The following is a 27,153-nucleotide window of genomic DNA, read 5'->3' on the forward strand; positions in this document are numbered from 1 at the left end:
TCTCGTGCTATGTGCGACCACACAGCGGACGTGCACCCCGGCTGCGATTGGGGTGGCTAACATCTCTGCGCCGTTCGAACGCTGGCTGTCCCATACTCGTAACGGGTGACTTCAATGCGCCCCATTGCAATTGGGGATACCCTACCTCAAGTGAACGCGGATGTACGTTACTTGAACATTTCAACGATGCCCACTTCGCACTTCTAAATGATATATCATGTCCTACGCGTCGATGCACTCATCCCCGGATGCCGCCTTACTCACCCGACTTAACCTGGTGGCTTGGTAGTGCAGTGGTATCTTGGCAGCGAGAGGCCGACTGCTGGGGCAGTGATCATCACCCTATCAGGCTTGGCATTGCCCCGAACTCGACGCGTCGGCTTCGGCGGAGCTACACTATAGTGAACTGGGATGAGTTCCGGTGCAACATCAACGCAACCATGACGGCCCCCAGCACCGACCCCACCACTGTGATTAAAGAGGCTCTGCGCAGTGCCAGTCGGATGACGTGGGTAGAGGAGTCCCGGCCAAAGCCTGACCTCCGACTTTTGCAGCTGTGGGCCCAGCGCAAACAGGCTGAAGTGGCTGCCTCGCGGGATCCCTCGTGTGCGCCGGCTCGAATGCGTTTGCAACGGTTGACCGCTGCGGCCAGACGACACGAGAAACGTCTTTCGCGGCAACGATGGCTTAGCTGGTGTGAGTCGCTCGGCCCTTCGTCCACCACATCGTCTATTTGGCGCACTTTTCGGGCAATGGAATCAGGCGACCGCACCCCGGATGCAGCAGCTAGTGCATGCCTGGCATCAGGCAAGAACCCGGACCAGTTTGCCATCGATGTGGTTCGCGCCTTGTACCCTGCATTTGACATCCTCCCGGCTAGCAACCCGTGCCCGTTTCCTCTACCGAGCCACGTAGGAGCCTCTCCTTCTGATGCCGCGGTCCGTGGAATGCAATCGGCTTTCACCATGGCAGAGTTCCTGGCTGCGATAGACCAGGCGAAAATTCGGTCATCTCCCGGCCCAGACGGCGTTACGTACGAGGTTTATAAGAACCTCGACGATCCGGCCCTGAGCCGTCTCCTCGATTCCATCAATGAGGTGTGGCTCTCGGGCCAAATACCAGAGTCATGGCTCCGGGCAGATATCGTCGCTATACCAAAGCCAGGCAAACCACCCGAGCATCTCCCCAATTTGCGCCCAATCGCATTAATGTGCACCTTGTGGAAACTGTTGGAGCGAATGCTGGCTACGCGACTTCAGTGGTGGATGGACACTTACCGGTGGTACCACCCGGCACAGATTGGGTTCAGACCTCGTCTGGGGACAGAGGATGGACTTGAGCATTTATCATCAATGGTGCTACTGGGCGGCCGGTCTCGCAAAGTGCGGACGTTGCTTGCCATGGACATTCACAAGGCATATGACAACGTCAGCCACAATGCTATCCTGGAAGTTCTCCAACGCTTACTTGTGCCGGAAAAGGTCCGATCTTTTATCCGGACCTTCTTGACTAAAAGATCATTTTCAGTACGGATTGGTGGAACTAGTTATGGCCATTTTATGCCCGTCCGTGGAGTGCCTCAGGGATCAGTGATTTCACCCTTCCTATTTAATGTAGTTATGCTGCCACTTGCCTGGCATCTTGGCTCCATGCCAGACATACACCTTTTGGTGTACGCGGACGATATTACAGTATGGACTGTCCACCCAGACCTGTCTCAACAAGCCGCGAGCTTGCAACAAGCTTTAATCGACACACAGAAGTGGTGTGAATACGCTGGGCTCTCGCTTTCAGTCGAGAAGACTGCCCTTCTATCCGTTGCCAATGCTTGGGGCCGTCGTAGATTGGAGATATCCCCGATCGCGCTACAACTATCCGGCCAGCCTGTGCGCACTGCTACATCTCTTCGCGTGCTGGGATTGGAAATTTCGTCGTCAGGGTCAGCTGCCTTGTGGCTTCGATCTGCCCGCCAACAAGCAGGTCAAATGCTACACCTTATCCGACGCATGTCACAAAAGGCTGGGGGCTCCTGCTTCAAAATAGCCCGACTCTTGGTGCGGGCAATACTTCAGCCTCGACTTATCTATCAGGCTCAATTCCAGCATATGACCCAAGCGGAGTGGGCCCGACTTGAATCAATTAATAGAGCTGCAATGCGGACAATCACCTGCCTCCCTCAAATGACGCCCATACCATCTCTTCAGGCAGAAGCTCAACTGAACACCCTGGATGAGCTTGTACATCAGCGCCGCTCCGCCCGCCAGCACAAACTTAATTTTGTTGCGGAGGCAGCGGCATTGGCAATTTACATGGGCCGTCCTCTACCCGCCTTTCCAGCCCACCCTGTAACTAGGCCGCCCTGGCTATATCATCAAGTGACCGACAACAGGCCGCTAACTAGACTCCACAGTCGGTCGACCGGGAACGCAGACGCGCAGACCGCGGGCGCACCATTACGAGCGGCTGCGAACCAGCCCCAGGTTGTAGAGGCATTTGTGGACGCTGGGGCCCAAGACGGCGTTTTAACTACGGCGATCCAATGTCCCTCTCATTCAGAAGCGAACCAAAACTGCGCTTATGAATCACTTCGCACTTGGCCTTCTATGCTAGCAGAGCTCACAGCCATCCGGGACGGACTGCAAGCGCTACTACCAGCACTTCAAGCCCCTGGAAGTTTTACTGTACAAATGTACACGGACTCAACGGCGGCCATACGGGATTTGCGCCGTGTATCCTCCAACTCGTCCGTTTCAAGAGAGATTCATAAACTGCTGGACACATACCCCTGCCCTCTCCGACTGTCGTGGATCCGGCGTAATACTATCACCGCGCATATTGCGGCGGATACTTCCTGTCACCTCTCCTCGGTTCCACGACCGCTGCCCTTGCTGACAACGGACCCACATGAAAAATTTGTCCAACTAAAGGAAGATCTGCGTCGCGCCACACGCGCTCTCATCCCACCGTGTGGAACAGACCTTCCCAGTGGGCTCGCTCGCTGGGAGGAGGTCCTGCTGCGTAGACTTCGAGTTGGGGTGGCCCTATCTCCTGCGGTAACCCGGGCGTGGCCACCACGATACCATGCCCCGTTTACCAACACCTGCCCTTTCTGTACGGTTCCTGCCGAAGACGCCGACACCAACCACCTACTATGGACGTGCCCTTCCCTTAGTGCAGCGAGATCCAGACACCTTCGCGGCACAGGCCTGCATCCTGGGAGACCTCCTGATCTGCACCGATGGCTGTGGGGGCCCCACCACCGCTGTCTTCTGGATTTCCTCCGGGAAACGGGTGCCAACTTGTACCTATAAGACTTTATGCCAAAGGGCATACTATCGCAAAAAAAAAAAAAAAAAAAAAAAAAAAAAAAGGCCCCAGGGGGTCCGCGACAGCATTTCAGGGGTCCGCGAAGCGTCCCTCAAAACTTTTTCTCCGCCATTGTTTTCTCGTTTTTGCCAGAACTTTGCTGCAATGCAAAAAGGGGGCTTCACCGCATTACATGTACGTTTATTTTCTCCACGTAACACATATTTTAACACCTGTTTTCAGCACAACACACTAGCTATGACAAGAAAATAAAACAGACCACAAAAGGCAGCATATAGGTGTTAGAAGACATAGAGTCAAGTACAACTTGGTTAATTACTGCTTTATAAAACACTAGTTACGACTAAACTCGAATACGCTTCCGCTATCTGAGATCCACACTTATTATCACTCTCCTCATCGCTTGAATCAATCGAGAACCGTGCCTCTCGTTTCATTGTTTCCAACTACTCTCGGGCAGCTAGCGTTTCATCACTGAAAGCAAACCTTAACCTTCCCCTTTTAAAACTCGCAAGAAAATTGCACGTTTAAGCTTTTTTCACAAAATATTCTACACTAACCCGGATATTAAAACTGCCATTGTTTCACCTCCATCTTACATTTCCCCATGCTTTGACCAGAGATTAAAAGTTGCAGTCCCCAATTGCCGGACGAATTTACGTTTCAATTCGTTCTTACCGAAGACAGCATCGGACAGAAACAGCCTCCCCTCCTCCATTGCCAGCAACCCTGATCCTGCTTCCTATAAGACGGCCATAACTTGCATTGTATAAACCCTCCCAATCCTCTCTGTAACGCCTTTCGGGGCTTTGAGAGTATTGATATAAATAAATAAATAAATAAATAAACATAACGTCACCGATCAACATGTGTTCAATCATGGGGCCGCTATCAGTTTCGAATGCCCAGAAGGGGTCCCCGGGGTAGCCATAGCTGAGAAGCACTGTGCAGCTATACTATTGAAGTTTTTATAGGCGAAAAGATAACGCACAGCAAAGTACAATACTTTGCGCATGAGCTCTTTCAATTAATTGTCAACTCACTACTTATTGATATCGAAGCCATTCAGATTTGCTCCCCACACTTCATATTATGTAAATATTTTCTCACGGTTAGCGTTACTTCTATATAAAATCAAACCTGAAGTTGGTGAATTTATCCATGTGCAGAAAAATTGGCCGAGTGGGTTTCAAAAAAATAATCACGTCCATCCAATGATAAGAGAACCTCTGTTTGTTGCACCTACATATTTTTCAACGCAAAAGAACCATCAGCAAAATTAAATGCTATTCCAACTCATTCACCCCTGCAACTAGCTCCAACTGGAAAAGCCTCCCCATTACGTGCCTCGCATCCATAGTCGACCCAAGCAACGGCAATGTGGCAATTTCTGGCCGCGTTAAATAATTTATCTGATGGCATGGTTGTATATAAATCCTGTTGAGTTGTTTTTTTTTGCATGTGCAAAGTGTCTCTCTAGCAACTACTGCAGCCAAAACTCGAAAAAACTAACTGTTTGTACACAATTTCCCTGATGAATCTCCCATTCCTTTACCAAATTGTCTTCGAAATGTAGACTCTGTGACATCAAATGGCCCGCAGTCTGTAAAAATGATACCCGCATATGATTCAAACATGCATTACCCAGGCCAGCCTGCATTAGAGGAAGTTAGATGACCCAACAGAATTTGGAGCACTTTTACCCTAGTGGAGCATAGAAAGAGCGAAGATGGATGCCCCCCCCCCCCCCCCCCAGCTTATTTTTGGTTCGGCTAAGATTATGCCTCGTTATGCATGGAAACTCGGCCACGTTTTACACCTGGTTCTGTTTTGAAATGCAGACAAGTTTAAACAAAAGCTTTCTACCTCTACCAGCCAACACTTTCTTTGTGACGTGTGAGACTGCGGTGTGCGACAAGAAACTCTTGCCGTGGACCAGGAGAAGGAGGGCCCTTTCCCCCATAGGGCACTGTGTATATGGCATGGCAAGGGGCGCCATTACCCAGCGTTTCCCGAACGCCGGAGCTGCTCGCCCCGGCGGGCCTGTCGGCAAGACCACTCTTTTGGCTTTGTTGTCTGCTTTAGCGGTGGTTGTTTTGGGCCTGTTCTTGCGCAGCTCCGCGTTCATTGCGCGCTTCCTTCGCACGACTTGATTAACTTGTTCGACAGCACCTCCTGGGTAACCCAGACCCAATGAATTAAGTGGTCGTACAGCAAAGATACATTAAGGATTGGTTTGTAGGGGCGGGAAGCAAAATGTAGAGAGCACATACAGACATCTGGTTGCTAGAGTAACGCTATCTTTTACGCACTGCTCGCCACGAATGGGAGACTCCGGTTTGTGAATTGCTGAGTACAAATTTGGTTGTGATTTAACAGGTAAGCTGCCGTTTTAAGGTGCCGGTGAAGTGGGAGGGGTTCCCATTTCAAGACATTCATGTGATGAGCGGGTACCCTTCGCTCTGGAAGAAAGAGTGTCTGGACATCCATATCGCTTCTAGTCACCACAATCTCTCACGGCTCATTGGTGGACAGAGGGTATGGAAGAAGGTGTAGGTTTGTGTTTTCCGTGCGCTCTAATTGATATCACGAAGAGTGGCAGGTTGTATATAGAACTTGCATTCGGTAGGAGATTTCGCTGGGACTATACGTTGGCGGCCGACTGGGTGAGGAAAGGTATTTTTTCCCGTGGGAGTGCTTTCTCGGCGGGAGTGAACGCTGCTCATCGGTCACAGTTTTATGATGGGTAACATGGGCTCCCAACGGGAGGCGCGGTGTTGCAGAGAGTCCCAACAGATGGCAAGCGCCATGCCTTGACGCTTTTTACCGCCCACGTCTTCTCTTTCAGCTTTATGATAAATGACAGAATTGGTGCGGGAGGCGCGTGGTTACAGAAAGTGCCAGCTGATTGCGAGGTCTAAGCCAGCGCCAGAAAATGAAACCGAATTCCACGTCCGCTTTGATGTAAATTAAATATTCTCGCTTGCTTTTTTATGCGTTTGTTAGGGCAAAATCCTGAAATTGTTTTTGGGGCAATTCCATGGGCAGCATTTGCAACTGTAAGCGGATTGAATATATCAACTTGGGCTGCCTCGTTATATATGTATATATATATGTGTGTGTGTGGTGTGTTTGTGCGTGTGTTGGAGTGCATGTGCGTGTATGAAATATGAGTTTGCCTTAAACATTGTTTTCAATGCCCAGGGTGCGTGTTCATCCTCCGACATTGCGGATGCAGCCACCTATGTGCCCTTGCGGGATCCCAATTAGAAGTCTGAACATCCACGTATGCCTAGGTTTTTTTTCTGTATCCGTCACAGTTTTCTTTACCGCGAAAACAGGAACACGCGCGTATAGCCACATTTGGCTGCCGTTATTTCTGGAATAAGGAAGTAATGCCGCTGAGATGCCTCGACAAATACACGGACCGGATTTTAAATCCGCCACACAGCTATAAAATTACAGCGGCAGGTGTTTTAACCCCAGCCAGGTATCGGCACTACTATTGCAGTGACTCCCAAACTGTGTTCCCATGGTATGGCAGCCCTATGGAAGTATTCGCGCCTCTTTGCAGCTATCACCGCCTTTATCTGTACTTCACCGTGCGCCGGCGAAGACGAGCTGGCCCTCCAAGCCCGCCTGACTCCTGTAAGAAAACTATCTATCGCTATCCGAGCGTAGTTAAAAATAACGTAGCGTCGTGCCATTTTTTGAATTATACACGGATGCTCACGTAGAAAAAGTTATGTAAGTGCATATCGAAGTAGCACGCTTTCGCGAACTACTAAACTGCTTCCCCGTAGCGAAACCTCTATTTCCTATGTTTAATATGCTTTCAACGTATAGTGTAATGTCATATACATGCGCTAAAGTTTCGAGATCGCTACTGAAGGCGATCATTTTGTTTCTTCTGCACTTATATTTATCCCTTTGTTGTGGCCAGCAGAGGTAAAAACTACTTTTATGTGTTTATAGATTTGAGATTTATAGATTTTCACTTTTTTAGTTTAGTTTTGTCTATATTTTAGTTTATAGATTTTGGAGAAAAGTTGGAGTACTAACTTTTCTTGAAAAAAAAATGGGGCGCAGTTTAATGTAGATATTAAACAACATATATCTGACGGTTGTCCTCCACGATTCGCTGCTCTTAGTTTACGTAAAACCCGGAATGAAGGCCATGGGTGACTAGTTCGGTGACCCTAACTAAGAAGTTTCTTTGAACACAATACACTTATCAGGACATGTCCCGGTGAACTGTTAGGAAGCGGCGGGTACATTGCAAGACTTTTTGTGTCTAGACACGATTTCGCCAAACCTCATGTGTCAGTTTCTTTTAATTACAAAACATGGCACTGTGTATTTACAGGAGCACAGTCAAAAAAAATAAATTATTGCTACTTCAGGTTAAAAATTCCGAAATATATAGGGGGTAACTGGGAGAATCAGAATTATTGCTCTAAATACTTGGTTGAACCATTAGTCAAGTATCGTGTTAAAAGAGATACTATAAACGTGTTACGCCACACAATTGAGGTTTCAAAACTGCTGTTAGATACCCCAAGATTGCCATCTGCAAAAAATCTGGAAGCGCTGGTGCTCAAACTCTGTGAGAGCATCATTACCGTTTACAAAGATCAGTGCATCCCATGTAGGGTGCCCAGACCACCCGTGTTGACAGCGGCAGTCCCGTTTTTGAACTCTGCTTCTGGAGTTCCGGCTTTTTGTCACAATAAGCAATAATGTCCTGTTTTCGCAGGACTACATACTTTCAAAATTGGTGCCAGGCAAGTTAATCAAACAAAAGTGCACCAACCTGTTAAAAGCATATTTTACAAAGATGACCTTGAGTACTTTAAAATATTTAGCAAGAAAATAAAAAAAGAGCGCTTTGAAATTTCTTGCCGACGACGACTTTAAAGAGACATTCTTTTACCATTGGACCATTGCCGAGCAGAACACTGGGAAGAAGCAAGAAAGTTGGAACTCTTCAGCTGTTTTGGTCTCTGAACGATGCGGGCAAGTACTTAAAAGACGGCAAACAGGATGTAAGGTCCGCTGAGATTTCACGTGTCGCGGAACGGGCCCTGTGTTTACTTTGAACCACGGCTCTAATGGAGCATGCCTTTTACGACCGTGAACTTAGCGTGAACATCAACTTCTGTCCCCATTGTGTGCAGTGCTAACCGCCAATGAAGCTCAGTGGTTAGGCGCGGCGCTGCAGAGCTCTAGGATGCGGGCTTCAATCCCAGCCGCGGCGGCGGCTTTTCAGATGGAGGTAAAAAGCACAAACAGCAGTGCGTTCGAAATTTCGGCACACGTTAAAGATTCCCAGGTGGTGAGAAGGAATCCGGAGCCCCCCCCCCCCCCCCCCCACTATGGCGCACCTTATCGCCTGTGTAGTGTCAGTCTGTTATACCCTACAATCAATCAAATCAAGCGTGCAGTGTTACTTGTGCAATAGAATTTTCCGTACGTGCGAATAATTTTGCAACTGAGTGTTGTGGGATAAAGTCTACATTAAATTTTTTTGTCGTCCGCAAAATACGCCAAAAAAGGACCTGAAGCAGCACCTTGCAAATTAATGCTTGTAACTAAAGTGTGAGTGGGATTGTTCCTCGGCCTGCAATGGCCTGCAGTGCAAAATGTAACTCTTTAAACAAGAGGAGTTCTCGCATTAAAACGTTTTCCCCAATCTCAACCTTTTGTGCCTTGTACGTCCTCCCCTTCGCTGCGGTGGTGTTCCCTCTTCTACCTCGAGGAATATAGTCACACTAATCATGATAGCATTCTATTTTAATACCACCAATAAATTCACAGCTTGTATATTGACCTTCTTCAATGCAATAAGCCAGGGCTCCCACAGGCACGCATGTTGTGGCCTAGTAGTATGATGGCGCAGATCAACAATGAGAACGCGGCTGGCCACATGGAAGCAATGCCCACCTTGCGAAATTATTTTGTTGTCCCTCTAGCCGTCGTTTTCATTATCGTTGTCGTTACTGTAGCCGTGTAGTGTGTAACTGGTGGTTTAGCCTAGCAATACATAACACATATCAGCCCGCCGTAGTCACACCTTAGCTGATAAAGATGTTCAGCCCCACGGGTATTTCTGCGAACCCTATCAGCAGACGTGCATGTCATTGAAAAAACTCAATGAATTTGCGGGAAGTAGAGATATTTTATGAAATAGTGCGGCGCCTTTTTTTCGCAAAGCAGCCAGTGAGTCCGTGCACTCCGCGGAGTGGTGCACGTTACCTAGCATTCCATTACATGGTACTGCTCACCGCAGTCCACCAGGTCATAATGCAACGCTCTTATGGAACCTATGCCACTAACATGGCTTTACTTTCCAGAAGGGGCAGACCAAAGAGATCCGCTTTTTTAAGCCGTATAATATCGAAGGTTAATCACAGTAACGCATCGACCAAGAGTTTATCGAGTAGTTTGATGGAAAAGGAATTGTTGGAGTTCATGCCTTCTCTGTAGAAGAAAAGTGCAGCTGCAGTGCTTTTGTGCCACATAGTGGTGTTGTTGCCTTAAGCTCCAATATATGATCCAAGCACCTCACCACTGACGCTGAATGACATGTTGGGTAACAATAGTTTAGAACTCAATGAATGCTTGCAAATTTTATAAGGTTTTTCATGTTCAAGCCGCGATACTTTGCTGGGTGCTGGGTATCGTAGAGTGGCGTCTTGACGCGTCGCGCATGATTTAGGCTACCGAATCAGCAATTGCCAAACAATCGCCTACTGTGAAGTAACCACCACGGTCTAATTGAAATAATTATCCACCCCTCCGTCTACAAAGACAATTCTTGAAGTTTAAGCTTTTTCGTAAGAGATTACTTGGTTGTCGTCTGAGTTTGGACTATGGCTTGAAGTCAATTCGGTGTTGGACTCGTTCAGCGTTGACTGGCTCACAGTTTGAACTTTTCATGACACAGGCTTTTACTTTGATCCTTCGCCTTTGCTTTCCCTCAAATGAAGCTTCCTATTCAACCATCGTTGCTGTTATGAGAAGGGGTGCTTGATCTTTCTGTCTAGTTTTCAACGTCCATTATCATCATTAGCTTAACTACGCCCACTGCAGATAAAGGCCTCTCCCATAGATCCCCAATTACTCCGGTCCTGTTCTATATCCGACCAACTTATCCCGCAAACTTCTTGATGTCATCGGCCCATCTAGCTATCAGCGGCTGCCTGCCACACTTGACTTCTCTAGGGATCCATCGTCTTGCCCTATTGACCAATGGTTATCGTCCATTTGCATTACAAGCCCTGCCCACACTTATTTCTTCTTCTCAATTTCTACTAATATGTCCTTAACAGGCGCTTATTCCCTGACCCACTCCGCTCTATTCTTGTCCCTTAATAATAAACCTATCATCTTCCGTTCCATTATTTGCTGAGTCGTGCTCAATTTAAGATGAAGCCTTTCAGTGAGCCTCGAAGTTTCTGTCCCGTAGGTGAGTACCGGTAAGATGCGGCTGTCATACACTTCTTCCGGGGCAATGGTAGGCTACCATGCATTATCTGAAAATGCCTGCCGAATGCACTCCATTTGACGTCCATGCATCCCTCCCCAAATCCAAACTGTTTCGACCATGCCGGAATGGCGCGTTCGGCTAGACGTCGGCTTCACAACGTGAGAAACCCAGGTTTTATTCCGACCAGAGAAGCATTTTAATTTTTTTTTCTCTGCACCAACGACCATAATCCCCATCAGGAAAAGTTGCCTTTCCTGCAGTGCGTTTCGGGTCGACTGCAGACTAGATCACTGGGACGATGAAAGCTTCGCTTTAAAATAAGTAAACCTTTGCTGCAAAGGTGCCCACAGCTGCTCCCACAGAGCCTCCACACATATCCACACAGCCACCGATATAGAGAGGAAAACCTAATTTTTTGGCCTCCAGCAATCCAAACGCCGGCCACGAGCTTTCGCGCGGTAGCAGCGTCTATGACCAAGTGAGTAGCCAAATAAAGATTGTATATTATAGATCTGTGCTTCCTCGAAGCGTTCCATGAACCTAACCAGGCTCCTTCACTCACCAAGACATGCCCGTTAACTGCAACATCAGGAAGGCACACCTTTCATTCGCGGCTCTCCTGAAACAACGTTCGATCCGAACTTCCTTGCTGTATAAAACTAAACTCTGGAAATTCACGCGTAACCATTTAGTGGGATAGTATGAAGTGACACCAAATGCCTCCTAAATCACTCTGTAGCTCCGCTGAAACGAAGTATCCTTTGTACCGAAGGCTCCTTCTTGAAGAGAAGATCATGTGCATGTGAAGAACTGAGACCGTGAAAGTACGGTCGTCCAAATTCATGGTTGCGAATTGGGATGACTTTCGGGGTTAAAACCAACACAAACCTCACGGCGCTCACCCAGATCCCACCGCAGGCTCTGAATGACGCCTCTAAGAAAACGTGGGTAGAAGAGTCCCGGGCAAAACCTGACCTGCGGCTTTTGCAGCTATGGGCCTAGCGCAAGCAAGCTCAAGAGGCTGCCTTACTAGATTCCTCGTCTGTGGAGGCTCGAGAATGCTGGCAAGGTCTGACTGCGGCTCCCCGGCTCCATGGGAAGCGTCTGTCAATGCAGCGATGGCTGAGCTGGTGTGAATCGCTCGGCCCATCGGCGACTGCATCATCCCTTCGGCCCAGCTTTCGGGCAATGAAAAGTGAAGGCCGCACTCCGGATGCCACAGCCAGCGCATACCTGGCATCGGGCATGGCTCCCGACCATTTTGCCACCGATGTTTCCCGCGCCTTGTACCCTGCCTATGACAGCCTTCCAGCCAGTCCCCGTGCCCTTTCCATTAACACGCCAGGTTCGTTCCCCACCCTCATGGAATTCAATCAGCTTTCACCATGGCTTAGTTCCTAGTTACGATTAACCACGCAAATCTTTGGACGACTGCGGGACCGGACGGCATTACATATATGGTATACCAGAAACTTAATGAGCCAGCGCTTAGTTATCTCCTCAACTACATCAACAAGGTTTGGCTCTCCAATGTCGCGGCATCCACGCAGATATTCTACCTACACCGAGGCCAGGGAAGCCGCCCCACCATGTTCCTAACTTGCGCCCAATTGCCTTGACGTCCACGCTTTGCGAGCTTTTTGAGCGCATGCTGGTAGCCAGCCTTCAATGGTGGTTGTACGCTTTCCTATGGTACCACCCGCCAAGATTGGCTTTAGACCTAAGAGGATGACCTTGGCCATTTGTCGTCGATGGTGTTATTAGGCGGTCGTTCAAACAAAGGGCGGACCACACTTGCCATGGACATCCACAAGGCCTCCGATAACGTCAGCGGTAGGGCTATCCTGGAAACTCTACGAAACATTTCTCTCGCAGACAAGCTGTGCTTTTTCATCCAAGCCTTTCTTACAAAAAGATCTTTTTTCATACGAATTGGCGGGGCAAGCTATGGCCACTTCGCAGCAGTTCGCGCAGTACCTCAGTGGTCAGTTATTTCACCTCTCCTTTTTATTATTATGATGTTGACGCTTGCCTGGCACCTAGGCTCCATACCAGACCGGCATTTTCTCGTCTACGCGGACGATATAACGGTATGAACTGTAAACCCCGAAATGCATTGCCAAGACGTGCGCTTTTAACAAGCCTTTACAGGCACGCAGACATGGTGTCAATACGCCGCACTGACGCTTTAAGTGGCCAAAACAGCCATTCTGCCTGTGGCAAGTGCTTAGGGCCGTCACAAACTAGCTATTTTTACCCTCATACTGCAACTTTCCGGCCAACCCGTACGCACTGCCACATCTCTTCGCGTGCTAGGGTTGGACATTTCTGCGTCTGGGTCAGCTGCAATGTCGCTTCGATCTGTTCGACAAAAAGAAGGACAGATGCTTCACCTGATTCGACGCATCTCGCATAAGTCTGGTGGCTCCTGCTCCAAGATGGCCTGCTTACTGGTGAGGTCAATATATCAGCCTCGACGACTGGTTTATCAGATCAAATTCCAGTACATGACTCAGACGGAATGAGCTCAAATTGAGGCTATTAACAGAGCTGCAATGTGCACCATCACCTGCCTCTATGCAATGACCCGGTACCATCGCTCCAAACTGAGGCTCAGCTGAACACGCTTGACGCACTAGTCGAACAACGTCGCTCAGCCCGTATGCACAAACGTACTTTTGTTGCAGAAGCAGCGGCCCTAGCTAGTTATACGGTCTGTTTTCTATCTGCTTCACCAAAGATCGCCCTGTAACCAGGCCGCCATCGCTGTATCACGAGGTGACCGACAATCGACCACTGACTCGGCTTCACACTCGAGCTACAGGAAACGCTTGTGCGACGCAGTGCAAGTCGGTAGAGGCCTTCGTGGACGCTGGGGCCGAGGATGCCGTTTTATCTAATGTGATACAGTGTCCCGTGTATCCTTACACCTCTCAAACTTGCCATTATCAAACCATCCGCACCCTGCCATGTCTACTGGCGGAGCACACAGCTATGCGGGATGGCCTATAGCCACTAACGCCGGCCCATACAGTGTGTCCCAGTGGGTGCAATCCTAGATATTTATACGGACTCCACGGCGACAAAATGGAATTTACGCCAGATATTCAACATTTGTACTATTTCAAGGGACATTCACACACTACTAGACACGTACCCCTGCTTTCTCAGGCTGATGTGGTTTAGGCGGAATACGCTCCCCGCTCACATTGCAGCGGATATAGCTTATTCCCCTACGTATATTACTCGGCCGCTGCCAATGTTAAGAACCGATCCGATAGAAAACTTTCTCCAACAGAAAGACGATCTGCGTCGCGCCACACATGCCCTCATCCCACCGTGTGGAACGGACCTCTCCAGTAGACTTGCTCGCTAAGAAGAGGATTTGCTGCACAGACTTTGCGTTGGAGAGCCGCTTTCACCTCCTGTGACCCAAGCGTGGCCACCACGCTACCAGGCCCCGTTTGATGACACCTGCGCCTTCTGCACAGCTCCTGCCGAAAAAGCTGATGCGAAGCATCTAATATGGGCGTGTCCTTCACTGTACTCAGCCAGAAAGCGACACCGAAGAGGCACAGGCCTCCATCCTGGAAGATCCCCCATCTCCAGTGGTGGCTCTGAGGATCCCAGCACCGCTCCCTCTTTGACTTCCTTCGAGAGACGGGTGCCAATCTTTTCTTGCAAATAGGTTATTTGTATCCCAACGGTTATTCCATCGCTAATAAAAAGAGGCATGTCAAGTACATCAATGGCAAAACCAGGCGAAAGGTAATGTGCGTGCGTGCCTGTGTGCGTGTGTCTCTGTGTTTCTGTGTGTGCGCGAGTGTGTGTGTGTGTGTGTGTTTGTGTGTGTGTTTGTGTGCGTGAGCGTGTGTGTGCGTGTCCCGTGCGTACGTACGTGTGTGCGTGTGCGTGTGTGTGTGCGTGTGTGTGCGTGCGTGGTTGTGTGTGTGAGTGTGTGTGTGGGCGCGCGGGTGTGTGTATGTCTGTGTGTCTGCGTGTCTGTGTCTGTGTGCGAGTGTGTGTGTGTCTGTGTATGTGTATGTTTGCGTAAATGTGCGCGCCCGCGTGTGTGTGCGTGCCTGCGTACGTACGTGGGTCTATGTGCGTGGGTGTGTGTGTGCGTGTGTGCGTGTGCTAGTGTGGGTGTGTGTGTGGTGTGCGTGTGTGTGTGTGAAAACGCATTTGTGTTCACGCGCGTGTGTGTGAGCGTGCCAGCGTGCATACGCACGTGTGTGCGTGCGTGCGTGTGCGTGTGTGCATGTGCGCGCCGTCCCGATTGAAAAACTAACCAAGTACCTCTCAACTCTAGTGCGCGCCGTCCCGTTTGAAGACCTAACCAAGTAACTCTCGCCTCGAGAAATTTAAAGTCAACTGAAACAATCAAATTAGGGTTTGATAGATATATGAAGTACAGTGATGGCAACAATAAGCAGTTACGGTAATTGCCAACTCCCTTCACCCCATTCCCACTTCTGCAACCGGTCCTCCTGCCGACTTTCACGGAGGCTTTTACACGAAGACCACCAACAACGACTGCAATATTTGCAAAATGACACTACTTTCTCAGCGAAGTAAAATTGAATAGTGGAGATTAGAATTTATATGGTGGGGTTCGCGCTCGCAACTATCGGTGGGGAATTTTTACAATTCAGTCCTACGGCTGACGCAGTACCACATGATGTATGCGCTTCACTTAACAAGTCATCATGGACTTTAACAGAACCAACAGAAATGTTTGAAGGATCACAACATGCAGGACAAGAAAGCAATAACTTCTAGAAGTATAGTTCAACAAAGATAAACTTGGAACGCCCATATGCAAAATTAAGCACTAAACTGGCCGGAACAGTTGGATTTTTCTACCGAATCACGCAAGTCATTCCATGGTGGGTAAAAAGATAGCTCCATAACACCCTTTTTTACTCCCAGTTATGCTAGGGTGCACTTGTATAGAAAACTCCTACCAGCCAAAATTACAAAAAGTGTATTACCTTACAGAAAAAAATGATAAGAGGTTACATTATTACAAAGGCTGCATCAGTGACCTGCGAACGGCTTCACTTTTCGGTCAATACTGCATACGTCAAGCGGACCGGACTCTAGTACTTAAGACTGCTGCAAATTATTTATAAAAAGGCACACCTCGTGTATAACGAACCCAACGGAACGTTTTTACACTTAAGGCAATTCAAATCAGTATGCTCCCAGAACCACAACCAATTATGGAAAGCAGGAGTTTTCATACCGAACCATCATAGTCCTGCACAAACTATCTGATCAGATCGACTTTGTTGTCTCCATTAGAAAATATACCAGCCAAATATCAGATCTAGTCCTGAGACCGAACACTTGTTTTTCTTAAGTACAAAAGTGCCGTTTTTACGTGTGACACTTCCCCTTTTCCTTTTGGTTTCGTTCTTTTCTTGTTTTTTAGAATGCCAAAGCTCGAATACTGTAAATAAAACAATTGAACAATCACTTCTCTTTAAATGCTATGTAAATCAATCGTTACCTGGATCCTCCTGTATGCTTGTGATAGGTTTTAAGATACCATCAATTTTGCTTGTAGCCCATTTGCAAACCGTGGATCCCATTTATGTGTTAATTTCCGAGAAAGTTGCTCCCGCTGTTTTCTGCATGCCACGGCTGTATTTTTTGTGTAACTGTAGTCTGGATGCGCGTCAGATATAGAATAAGAGTTGCTCGCACATGTTCTCAATTGCACTGTACACATGCCAGCGTAGGGGCCAACGGTTCCGTCAAGCTGTGAGTGTATATTATGGTATAAGAAGTTTTTTCACATATTTTCAAAGCGCTGTACACTTACAAACGTGTGGGCCTGCAGCTCCGTCAAATTGCTTTTCTTAAGCTTTTTCCGCAGGCCTCTGGAATTACGTACCTCTGATGCGAAATAAACAATTCTATCCTATTCTGTTCCAGTAATACACCCTACGACTGAACAGGTGTTACAGCAAGGAGACAAATACGTAAAAAAACAAGCCGGTGTTTGTAACACCGCGATTGTGACACACTTGAACGTGTTTTCCTCTTATTATATGGTGAAGGTGCAGGTGAAAAGAAGTAGTTTTCTATGCATTTGTGTTTATTTCCCTGGGGTCGCCTTCATTTCTTAAATTCACATAACTAGCTAGGTTTGTGCAGTGACACGTAATGCAATCGCCGGTTAACCGAAATTCTGGAAACCGAAATATGACTTTCTCCTACCTGCGCAACAAGCTCATAACATGGGTATATAAGGTCACAAAAACCACAAAGAAGACAACACGGTAGTCGTGCACAAAGTGCAAAACCTTGTGTTGAGTTTCCAAAAGTCCAGTACGTTTGACACATTTCGTGATATTTAAAACTTTTACATCTTTTGCAACATAAACTACTCCCGCTTTAGCTGCAGATGTTATTTTTAATCGAGAAATTGCATACATTTTAATGAGTTAACTTATTCCAGGGAAGTCAGGCGTTTCGCTCTAAATTGTCACAATACGCATTCTAGAATTTTTTCTCAATAATTTCCAACCCAAAGCTAATGTGGTCATTCATGTGTTGCCTCAAAACGTTTTACATTAATTTGTAGTTTTGTAGATACAAAACATGAATTATGACCTTGTTAGCTCTGGTCCGGAGGCATACTAGAGTGATCTGTAGCACATTTCTGACGTCAACATAACACAGAAATGAGTGGTGCAAACTTCTTCGTCCTGCGCGTTTGAGAAGCTAACAATTATTTTAGGCAACCCAGCTTTTACTGCCTTCCCAGGGATGACGGGTTTGATTTGCGAAAGTTTGCGCAGAGACAGGCGCATCTAGAGAAACATCTACTCCTTGGTTTTGTACTTATTCGATGTTTGAAGGCCACGAGAAAGAGAGAAATTTTTTCTTGCATAAACTATCTGCAGACTCATTTAAAACCAAAGGGTGACATTTTTATTTTTGATTTCAGTGATTGATTATGACATTTAACGCACCGTATACTCAGGCGATGGGGCACGACATAGAGAAGGGCTGCCGAATACTTTTCACCACCTGGGGATCTTTACCGTGCGCCGAAATTGCGAACATAGTCGTTTTCGCTTTTCTTTTTACTCTCATCGGAAAACACGCTGATCCAAAAATATTGGCGTGTTTAGAGTGATTTCCGAGCATTTATGCCTGCGCTATGAGGCGCAACGTATACTTCAGGGCAGCAGGCACATCTTCCACTTTCCTCAAAATGAGGAAAGTGGAAGCCGGGGACACAGATCAAATATGCATCCTTGCTGGACGCTCAACCACTGAGCTTCTCATACGGATACCACAAGTATTTAAGCTTGGCAGGTGTGCCATACTTTTAAGAAATTTTCGAAACTTTAAAATCACCCGTCATTACATGGCAGTTTCTTTGAACCCCCCTGTTCCATCTTTCCACGCCGTGATCATCCTAACAAAGTTAAGCGCCCGCTATCCCGCACACTTCGTTTCGCTCAGTCGTTCATCCCGCGCACTATTATTGAATGGAACAGTTTACCCGCACACATTGCCACCGAGAAAGACTCGGCTAAATTTTTAGAGGTAATGCGCGCTACGCTGACCAACTAATTATTATTTTTTTTTGCTTTTGTTGTTCGGTTTTTGTTCCTCTTTTTTTAACTTTTTTAAACTATTGTATAACGCCATGCAATTGCTGCACGTATTCATGGTTTGCGTTTTGTTGCAGTTGTTACGTTGCATTGTATCTTGTTGTACTGCTTTTTTTCTGTTTTTTTCTCCTTTTTTTGCTGTTGTAGTTTACACACCATGTGGTATTGCCCCCCCCCCCCCCTATGTAATACCCTCTTCTAGAGGGCCTTTAGGGGTAACCTGAATAAAAAATAAAAACGCAATAAGGAGAGACACCTAAATTGTGTCTCTTCGCCGTTGTGCAGTGCAGCAATCTCAGCCGTGATTGCTCCTATAGATCTTGAGTAAAAGCGCGCACAAACGGGTACAAGAAAGGAAATAAGCCAGGCGCTTCTAACAACAGAAATTTTATTAGAAGAAACAGACTCGTTAGCCCACAGCGCTTCGCACAAGATTGCAGGAAGCAATTCGACGGCGCACAAATCAAAACTTGCTCATTGTCAGTAATTTGATAAGCACGATAACAGCAATTATATCTTCTTATCGGTTAACGCTAAGGATGAATGGCGTACACAATCTTCGATGTGACGGAAAATATGCAGTCTCTCTTGATATTTTATGAGTGTACGAGAGCAGGAAAAATATCGAGCGTAATTGTAGAGGGTTTTCCGATTTGTCGTCACAAAGTCCTTAGCGCTGTCCGATAAGGAGATATCATTGCTGTTGTTGTGCGTATAAACGTACTGAGAGACAACACAGTTTGATGTGTGCACCTTCGAATTGCTTCCTCTATCGTTCTGCAAAGAGCTGTGGGGTGTAAAGAGTCGGTTTTATCGAATAAAATTTTAGTTGTTAGAAGCGCCTATCCATCTTGTTGTTTTTTGTCCCCGTTTTTGTGCGCTATTTGTCAAGACGCACCAATTCCGACTCGGTCGGCGCGCAGTTGGGCTCCTGTAGAGTTGCAGTGAAGGAAGGGCAAAGGAGACGTTTTCTATCACCTACGAAATGCTAAAAGTGTGTAACTTCTTTCGCTCAGCCTTGCACTCAACATACGTGATCAGCAGCAACATACCGTTGCTACATTGGTGCTCACCTTTTTGCGCCTAGTTGCGACCTTGTATAGTGCGTTAAAAGGTGTTGATTGAGATTGCGCTGAGGGGGAAAAGTTTATGAGAAGTTATGAAGGTAATCTTAAGTGAGAGAGAAAAACCCCGAATTAAATTAATTGTGGATTATCAACAACGGTTGGTGGAGCTGTTTCGTCATGAACCGGTAACCGCTATTTATTTTTGTAGCGACCGCTAGACTACCCTACCTCGGGCAGTCTTCGCGTAGTAACCAGGTTTGACCTTGAGAGATGGAGGTCAAACCACACCCCCTTTATGAAGCGCCCGGATTGGAGCAGCGCCCTATGTCGGGAAGTGATCGGCGAGGAGGGAACGCAGAAGCGCGCGGGACGCGTGCCCCAGCGTGACCGGGGAAGGCTAGGACGCCGCCGCCGCAGCGAAAAGTGCGCGCGACGAAGGAAGGTGACGCGAGCGCAGAGCCTCGTGCGATGGAGTAGTACAAACATCCAGCTCTGGCCGCTCGTAGACCCGTGACGCTGTAACAACGACGTGAGGCGAAAAAGAGGAAACATGCGACTTTTCCCTCCAGCTTCGCTACCTTCAAGACTGGCGCGTTTGTGTGTGGTTCCTTCCTTTTTTGCGTCAGTTGAGGTTCGGCGTCAGCGGCATCAAAAAATGACGTTGCGAGCTCGGGTTCAGTTAACGGCAGAAGTAGCGATTCAGTTCCGGTTTTCGGTTCGTTTCGATACCGGTTGGAAACACTGAAGTTTTGACAAACGCTTCATGTTTTCTCAATCTTTTTAAAAGCACATACATGGGCTCAAAGACTCGAGAAAGAAATGTCAATTGCGTCGTTCAATTACCATTTATGCCGTATAACATTTTGTAACAATGCTAAACGAAGATGTGTCTGTGCAGTGCGAACTGATCAGGTACTTCGGCTACCCGTGCGAGATCAGCTACGTGAATACCGAAGATGGCTACATACTCGAGATTGAGAGAGTTCGGAATGGAATCAACGGAACCACCTCGGGAGCCGGAAACGCTACCCGCCGCTATCCGGTCCTCTTCCTTACTTCTTTCCTCGCCGCCTCAGACATGTGGTTTCTGAATTACCCGAGGCAAACTCCAGGCAAGTTATCCCGAAGGCTGTATTCTGGCTCCAGAGTGCAGAATCTACCCAAACATTATCCAGAAGCTTTACAAATGAGTGAACGGTATTAAAATGCGGAGAGGAGTATCCTCAATTGTTCCAATCTATCAAAAAAGCTTCCAGTCAAGGGAAATCCAACCCGCGAAATTTAGAATGTGTTAGCGTATGTAAAAAACATCAATGTGCCGATAACGTAATCTGAAAGGAATATGCAGTGACGGCTCCAATCGGTGCTCACGGCGCCCCACTCTTGTTGGCTTCTAAAGAAAACAAATTAGGCCTAAGCTCCCCTGCTAAGTTATTGTCACACAGCGCAGCCTTTATGTCAACTATCTTCTTAGGCAAGCGTGCCGATGTGACAGGATATCTGCGGTTTGAACAAATTTAACTCAATTCTATGCTTTTTTGCTGTTGGCGCCGGTCGCGACAGCGGAAGGCGGTATTTTCATTACCTTTTGTTTTTGCTCCAATTCTGTTTCACCTTCCGCTGACGCGGGCGTTTATCACTGGTTTTATTTTATTTTCTTTTTATTACCTTTTTATTAGGTACCGCTGGAATGCTTCTTTATCTATTTGTGTTCTGGGTTAAATCTGCAAAAAGCTCGCTAACTAACTTACTAACTAAACTCACAAAACAACGTTGGCTGTTATGAATGGTGCAAGCGGTGGTAACAGTTTGGAAATGTTTCAATCAATCCGCATTGTATTCGGGCTTACTGGTGCGCGAAACGCGCAGACGGCGCTTTTACTTTTTCGCTGGAGTAAGGTTACGTCAGCACAAAGAGTGCCGATGAACAATCCAATCTCGGAAATTTCTCAGTCATCAACCGACGAATCCTATGCACCAATGTAACTAGCAACCTTCACACGCGTAATCTTAAAATTCCGGAAAATTTTTGCAGGCCTCTCGTGGAACTTCCCCTAAACTTCGCGCACTTCAGCCACACAGCTATAACAAGGGCTCTGCCATACGCGGGTAGAGAAATGTTGGGTGAACAGGTTTAGAACAGTCGCCACCGTAGCCCGTTAGAAAACTAACACAGCGTTGCTTTAGAGATGGTATGAAAAGCAATAAAATAATTTATTGATATTGCGTTTAACACGCCGACGCTACATAGGCGATGAGGCGCGCCGTAAAAGAGCGGCCCGGATCCATTTTGACCGCCTGGGGATCTCTACTTTAGCCGAAATCTCAAAAACATAGGCGGTTTCGGTTTTGGCTTCCACCATAAAAGCGGTTGTCGCGGACGGGAGTCGAAGTCGCGTACTTTGGCTCAGCAGCACAACGCCTTAGTCACTGAGCCACCGCGGCGGGCCACTTCCATAAAATATTTCCAATTCCCATCAGCCACGGCGTGTTTTTTTTTTTTTTTTTTACGCCACGTGTTACCACCGTGCTAATGTGGTAATTCCGCAAGGTGGTCGCCGTCCCTCCCATAATTGATAATTGTTTTTAGTACTGCATCAACAATACATGGCACATGTCGGCAAAAGTTTGACAAAGTGACCACAATCAAGTGGACACAGCGGACCCAACCAAGAAGAACAGAGAACGACCACGCATTCCGACAAAGGGGGCATTTGTCGAGCCGGCGGAGGCATTACACGATGTGGCGACCTATGGGGGGTCGCCTTATACACCCCAGTATCACGGTATCTCGACTTTCTGCGTCTCCGCTTGTATGCGTTGTAATATTTAGTGCACAGTGAATGCCGAGCCACCCAGTGACTATCCGATTATTGAATGGGTGGGGCGGCAACAAAATGCTGATACTAGTGGGCAACGAAACAAGTCACTTACCGGCAATGGCCTGGATAACAAAGAAAAGACCATGTGAGAAACGCCGTGGTGTCTGTATCTAAATCTGGAGCATATTTGTCATAAGCGGGCCAAGCCTGAAGTTCGTCAGGGAGGGTGATGGGATGATCACGCATTCAAGAGAAGTTACAGGTAAATCCGTTATTACTTTTGCTTGTCTCTACTTTATTAAGCAAGTACTGTTGCTGTCCTTCGTGCTAAACAAAAGAGAACAAAAAATTCCTCCTTTGAGTGCCCTACGATCGAGAACAAGACAGTGCGCTGCTTAAAAAAACAAATTGAGCTAGACCATGTACTTCTCCAACATTCTGCATTAGAATTACTGCATGAACATGGAGAAAAGTATGCTGTTTTCGTCCGCAGGATTTCTATTTGCAGACGCTGGTTTCGACGTTTGGACCTTGAATGCGAGGGACTCGGAGCCATATTCGTCCCACAAGACTCTGTTAAAAAAAGACCCGGCATATTGGCGCTGGAGGCAAGTTTCTGACGTTGCCAAGCGGCGCAGAAATGTAGCGCTAAACACAACGTCTGGCTGAACAAAATGTTGTTTTCGTGGCTGTCTGTATCCTGTCTGTGTGCATGTTATTTGTATTTGTGTATTTCTGGGTTATTTTAAACATAACGTACATTTATACATGACAACTGTCTTTACGTTGATTTCACAATCACCTAACCAGTGCCTTTCTATTCCCATTGATGTTGACGTATCCACGTGTTTTATTATGCGTTTAGCTTCGACGAAATCGGGCGTTACGACGTTGCTGCAGCCATCGACCACGTTCTCAACGCAACTGGCGCCGAAAAGCTCACGCTCATGACTTTCTCGCAAGGTGTCGCTGCATCCGTTATCCTCTTCTCAATGCGACCGGAATACAACGGCAAGGTGAGCCACTCAGGGAACATGGTTCTCTATAAAATTTAATTTTACCGCGACCATCGTGTACGAAAAATGAATATTTAATTTGGCACAGAGTGTGCTATATGGTGGTTTTCCATAAAACGTTGCAGGCTGTTGCCATCAAACAACAGAGCAGCGTGGGTTTAGGAAAGGGTACTCAACCATGGATCACATCCATATCGTCCACCAAGTGAAAGAAAAAACCCCAGTACACTAAAGCCTTTTACATAGAATTCATAGATTACAAGAAAGCGTTTGATTACGCACTTACTGCCGTTTTTTAGAAGCACTAAAGCGCCAGGAATATAGGAAACCTGCATAAGACTTTGAGGAGACAAATAACGGTTACACATGCAGGATAACCATCCACAAGCAAAGCTGTAAATTTTCGATAAAAAAGGGAGATAACAGGAAGATATCATCTCTCCAAAACAATTCCCAGCATTCCTTTAGGGGGTATTTAAAAAGCTTGACTGGAAAAACATAGGTGTAAGGATAAACGGGAAATTTGTGAGCCATCGGAGGTTTGCGGACGACGTAGTACTGCAGAGTACGACTGCAGAACACCTGCAAGCAGTGCTTAGGGAACTACAATCATAAAGCGAGGCCGTGGGGCTAAAAAAATGTAAAACAATTTAAAGTAATTAATAAGGAATCAGCATGCCAAAAACGTCTGCTTCAGCTTAGGAAGCGAAACGCTTGAAGAAGTAAAAAAATACAACCACCTCGGACACATGGTTAGGGCTGACACCAACCACGAGAAAGAAATCCGCGCAGAGTAGGTATGGGCTAAGGAGCACTATTGAAGTACTCCCAGATAACGAAAAGTGAGCTACCTCTCTTCCTCAAAAGAAAAATCTACAACCAGTGCATACTGCCGGCTATGCCATACGTAGCTGAAACTTGGCGCCCTACCGAGCAACTAGAAATAAACTCAGGTCGGCTCAATGAGACATGGAACGAATATGTAAGGTATTGCTCTCAGGGACGAGAAACCTGCTACCTGGATCAAAAAGCCATGGCAGAAAGGACATGGGCTGTTCATGTAGTGAGACGAGCCGACAACCGGTGGACAATGAATGTAACAGAATGGATACCACGAGATGGGTATAGAAGAAGGGAAGGCGAAAAACACGATGGAGGAATAAAATACGGAACTTCTGGGGTAAACCGTGAAATCGAGCAGCGCAGGACAGGAGAAGTTGAAGATTCAAATTCAAAGATTCAAATTCAAATTTATTCATTTATGTATTTACATGTCCCGTTGCAAGGAGACTGGTCAAAAAGCCAGCACAGGCGCCGGCTTGACGAGGACCCTACCCCGTGTACACACGTCGACGGCAGCACAGCACTGCCGTTCTCTGATTACAAAGCAAGTGTCATATGTTAAAACAAAATGAACAGAAACAAGTGGAATCTCAGTCGACTAACCAAGTGCGAAAAACGAAAAAAAAAAACATGAAACAACTGTACAGAACAATTTCTAAATGGTACAGTATACAATGCACAATTCATACGAAACAAATATGCATCTTATTTACTTCCAACAGAATTTCACAACTTCGGCCATGGTACAACATAAAAAGAAGCATGAATGAAAGTACAGACAACACGTATGCACATTTAGCAGAAGAGCGCCAAATCAACATTGTATTGCTTCCACGATTTAAGCGTTAGGTTTTCTGGTTGTGTTTTACATCGAGTTGGTTTGAGTTGTAAGGATGCATATATTGCACTCTTTGCTTTCCGTAGTTTGTCCTGGAAACGGGGGGAAGCCAATGTGGGATGCGCTATAACGTTCGAGTTATTGTTTTTTTGTAATTTAACAGTATCATCCAAGAACCTTCTACCAGTCTTCATTTCTTTTGTATAGTGTCGTACAAGTATGTATGAATATAGGCGTTTGATTGGAATCATTTTTAGATCGCGGTATAGGTCTTTAGACGCCGAATCACGGCAGCGGTTTGTTACATTTCGTAATACCTTGTTTTGCAATGTTTGCAGTTTGTTCATATGGCTTTGTGCAGCCGTCCCCCAGCCCAATAGAGCATAAGTTAGTTGACTGTAAAACAATGAGTACTAAATAAGCAATTTCCCATTTCGCGGAAGAATGACCCGGACCTTGCCGATAACCCCACACGACCTCCAAAGATTAGTTTTTACTTGATCAATATGCGGGTCCCAAAATAAATGCTCGTTAAATGTAACACCTAGGGTTTTGACATTCGGAACACAGGGTATTTTCGAGCCACCAAGGAATAAATTCACAGGGCCGCGCAATATTGTGTTTCTAGTTCTGAAAACAACTGATTTAGTTTTTAATGCGTTTATAGCTAGGGAGTTAGCCTTACTCCATTCATGCAGTTTTGCCAAGGTAGTATTACCTGCACGTGTTAATTCTTCAGTGGTACTAGCAGTGAGAAAAAGGCTGGTGTCACCCGCAAATATTACATATTTTGCATCTTAATTCTGTCGAACGCTTTCAAAAAATCCGCAAACATTCCACGAGTTAGTAGCTATGACTCAAAACCATCCAATATGATTTCTTTTTGTTGAAATAGCGCATGTGTGGTAGACTTTCCTCGTCGAAATCCATAGTTGGAGGTTAATGGGAGAGGCCTTCGTCCTGCACTGGACCTGAGTCGGCTGGTGATGATTATGATGATTATGAAGATGGTGATCATAGTTACAAGGGTACAAAGCACGAAGCACGGATCATTCATGGATACAAGAACCGTAAGTAAGGGTGAGTATAGCCACTACTGCTTCTGCCATTCAAGCTGAGAGGAGCACGGCAAGAGTTACATACGCTGTGCATCAATTCACACTCGCATGCCTTATAGTAAACAAGGCACAAGGAGAACCAAATGGCTCTCGCCAAAACCTTCCGTTGCTTTAGTGTTGACTTGTCAAACAGAACTTATTTTAATATGTTGCTTCTTTCTAATCGCTCGATCTGAATTGGCGGTTAGAATGAACACACATGTAAGAGGTCTTAGTTAACCTACTGGTTCTACATACTCCAACTAATAGTAGGAAAGCCGTTTTGACGCCAATATAAAGATAAACATAGCAGTGGATGGGACACTAAATTGAAGTTACCACCTCTATGGAGGGCACAAGCCAGCGAACTTTACGGGCACCACGAAGTGGAATAATCTGGATTCAACGCACACTGTCGACGCGTTTTTAAAGCTTAAAGGCAAATAAAAAGCTTGACGCTGCATGCTTTTTGTAAATCTAACAGGATAAAATACGATTGCTTGCATGACCGTCAAGCTTATTCGTCTGTATTTAGGGCAGGGTGGAAGAAATGCTTCGAATCTGAATTCGATTCTGTAGAGAAGGCAGCGTAATTTTTGTTTGCACTTATAACAGGTTGTTTCACACCTAAGAGTTTTCGACAGAAGAGCAAAAAGGATCAGACACTTGCGTACGACCTTCCGCAAGGGAAAATATACAATGGAGAGATTTGATCACAAACTAATAACATCGCGCGAGAAAATCCTCTGCTGTTGAAGCCTAAGGAAAGCCTGCCCCTTTCGAGTCTATTTGTTCTGGCTCCACACCTACGGCAGCCAATGGGGTTTAGCTTCAGCCCCGCAAAAGTGAAAAGTCATCATAGTACAAAAATGATCCAAGGACCATTATGATAGCATAAATATAGGTCTTGGGGTTATGCTCATCAAACCGACATCCTCAATCAAGTAATTTGAAATGACGTACTAGGAAAACTCCAAAAACACCCTTCTCCTCAAGAGGCTTCAAGAAATCGCTCAA

At 46.5% G+C, this 27,153-nt stretch overlaps 1 protein-coding gene across 1 annotated transcript in view; it reads left to right on the forward strand.

The window, feature by feature from the left end:
• The first annotated feature begins 6,807 nt into the window (after positions 1-6,807).
• LOC144179366 (lysosomal acid lipase/cholesteryl ester hydrolase-like) overlaps positions 6,808-27,153 on the forward strand; it is a 32,564-nt gene continuing 12,218 nt past the window's right edge. Inside the window, exons 1-4 of the mRNA XM_077707695.1 lie at positions 6,808-6,975; positions 20,419-20,632; positions 22,836-22,950; positions 23,208-23,358. Coding sequence (XP_077563821.1) covers positions 6,865-6,975; positions 20,419-20,632; positions 22,836-22,950; positions 23,208-23,358 — 591 coding nt within the window. The 5' untranslated portion in view covers positions 6,808-6,864. The remainder of the gene's footprint in view (positions 6,976-20,418; positions 20,633-22,835; positions 22,951-23,207; positions 23,359-27,153) is intronic.

Source organism: Haemaphysalis longicornis, unplaced genomic scaffold (genome assembly GCF_048455015.1).
Source record: "Haemaphysalis longicornis isolate Haplotype H1 unplaced genomic scaffold, Haemaphysalis longicornis Haplotype H1 scaffold_4, whole genome shotgun sequence".
In the NCBI taxonomy this organism is placed as follows: Eukaryota; Metazoa; Arthropoda; class Arachnida; order Ixodida; family Ixodidae; genus Haemaphysalis; species Haemaphysalis longicornis.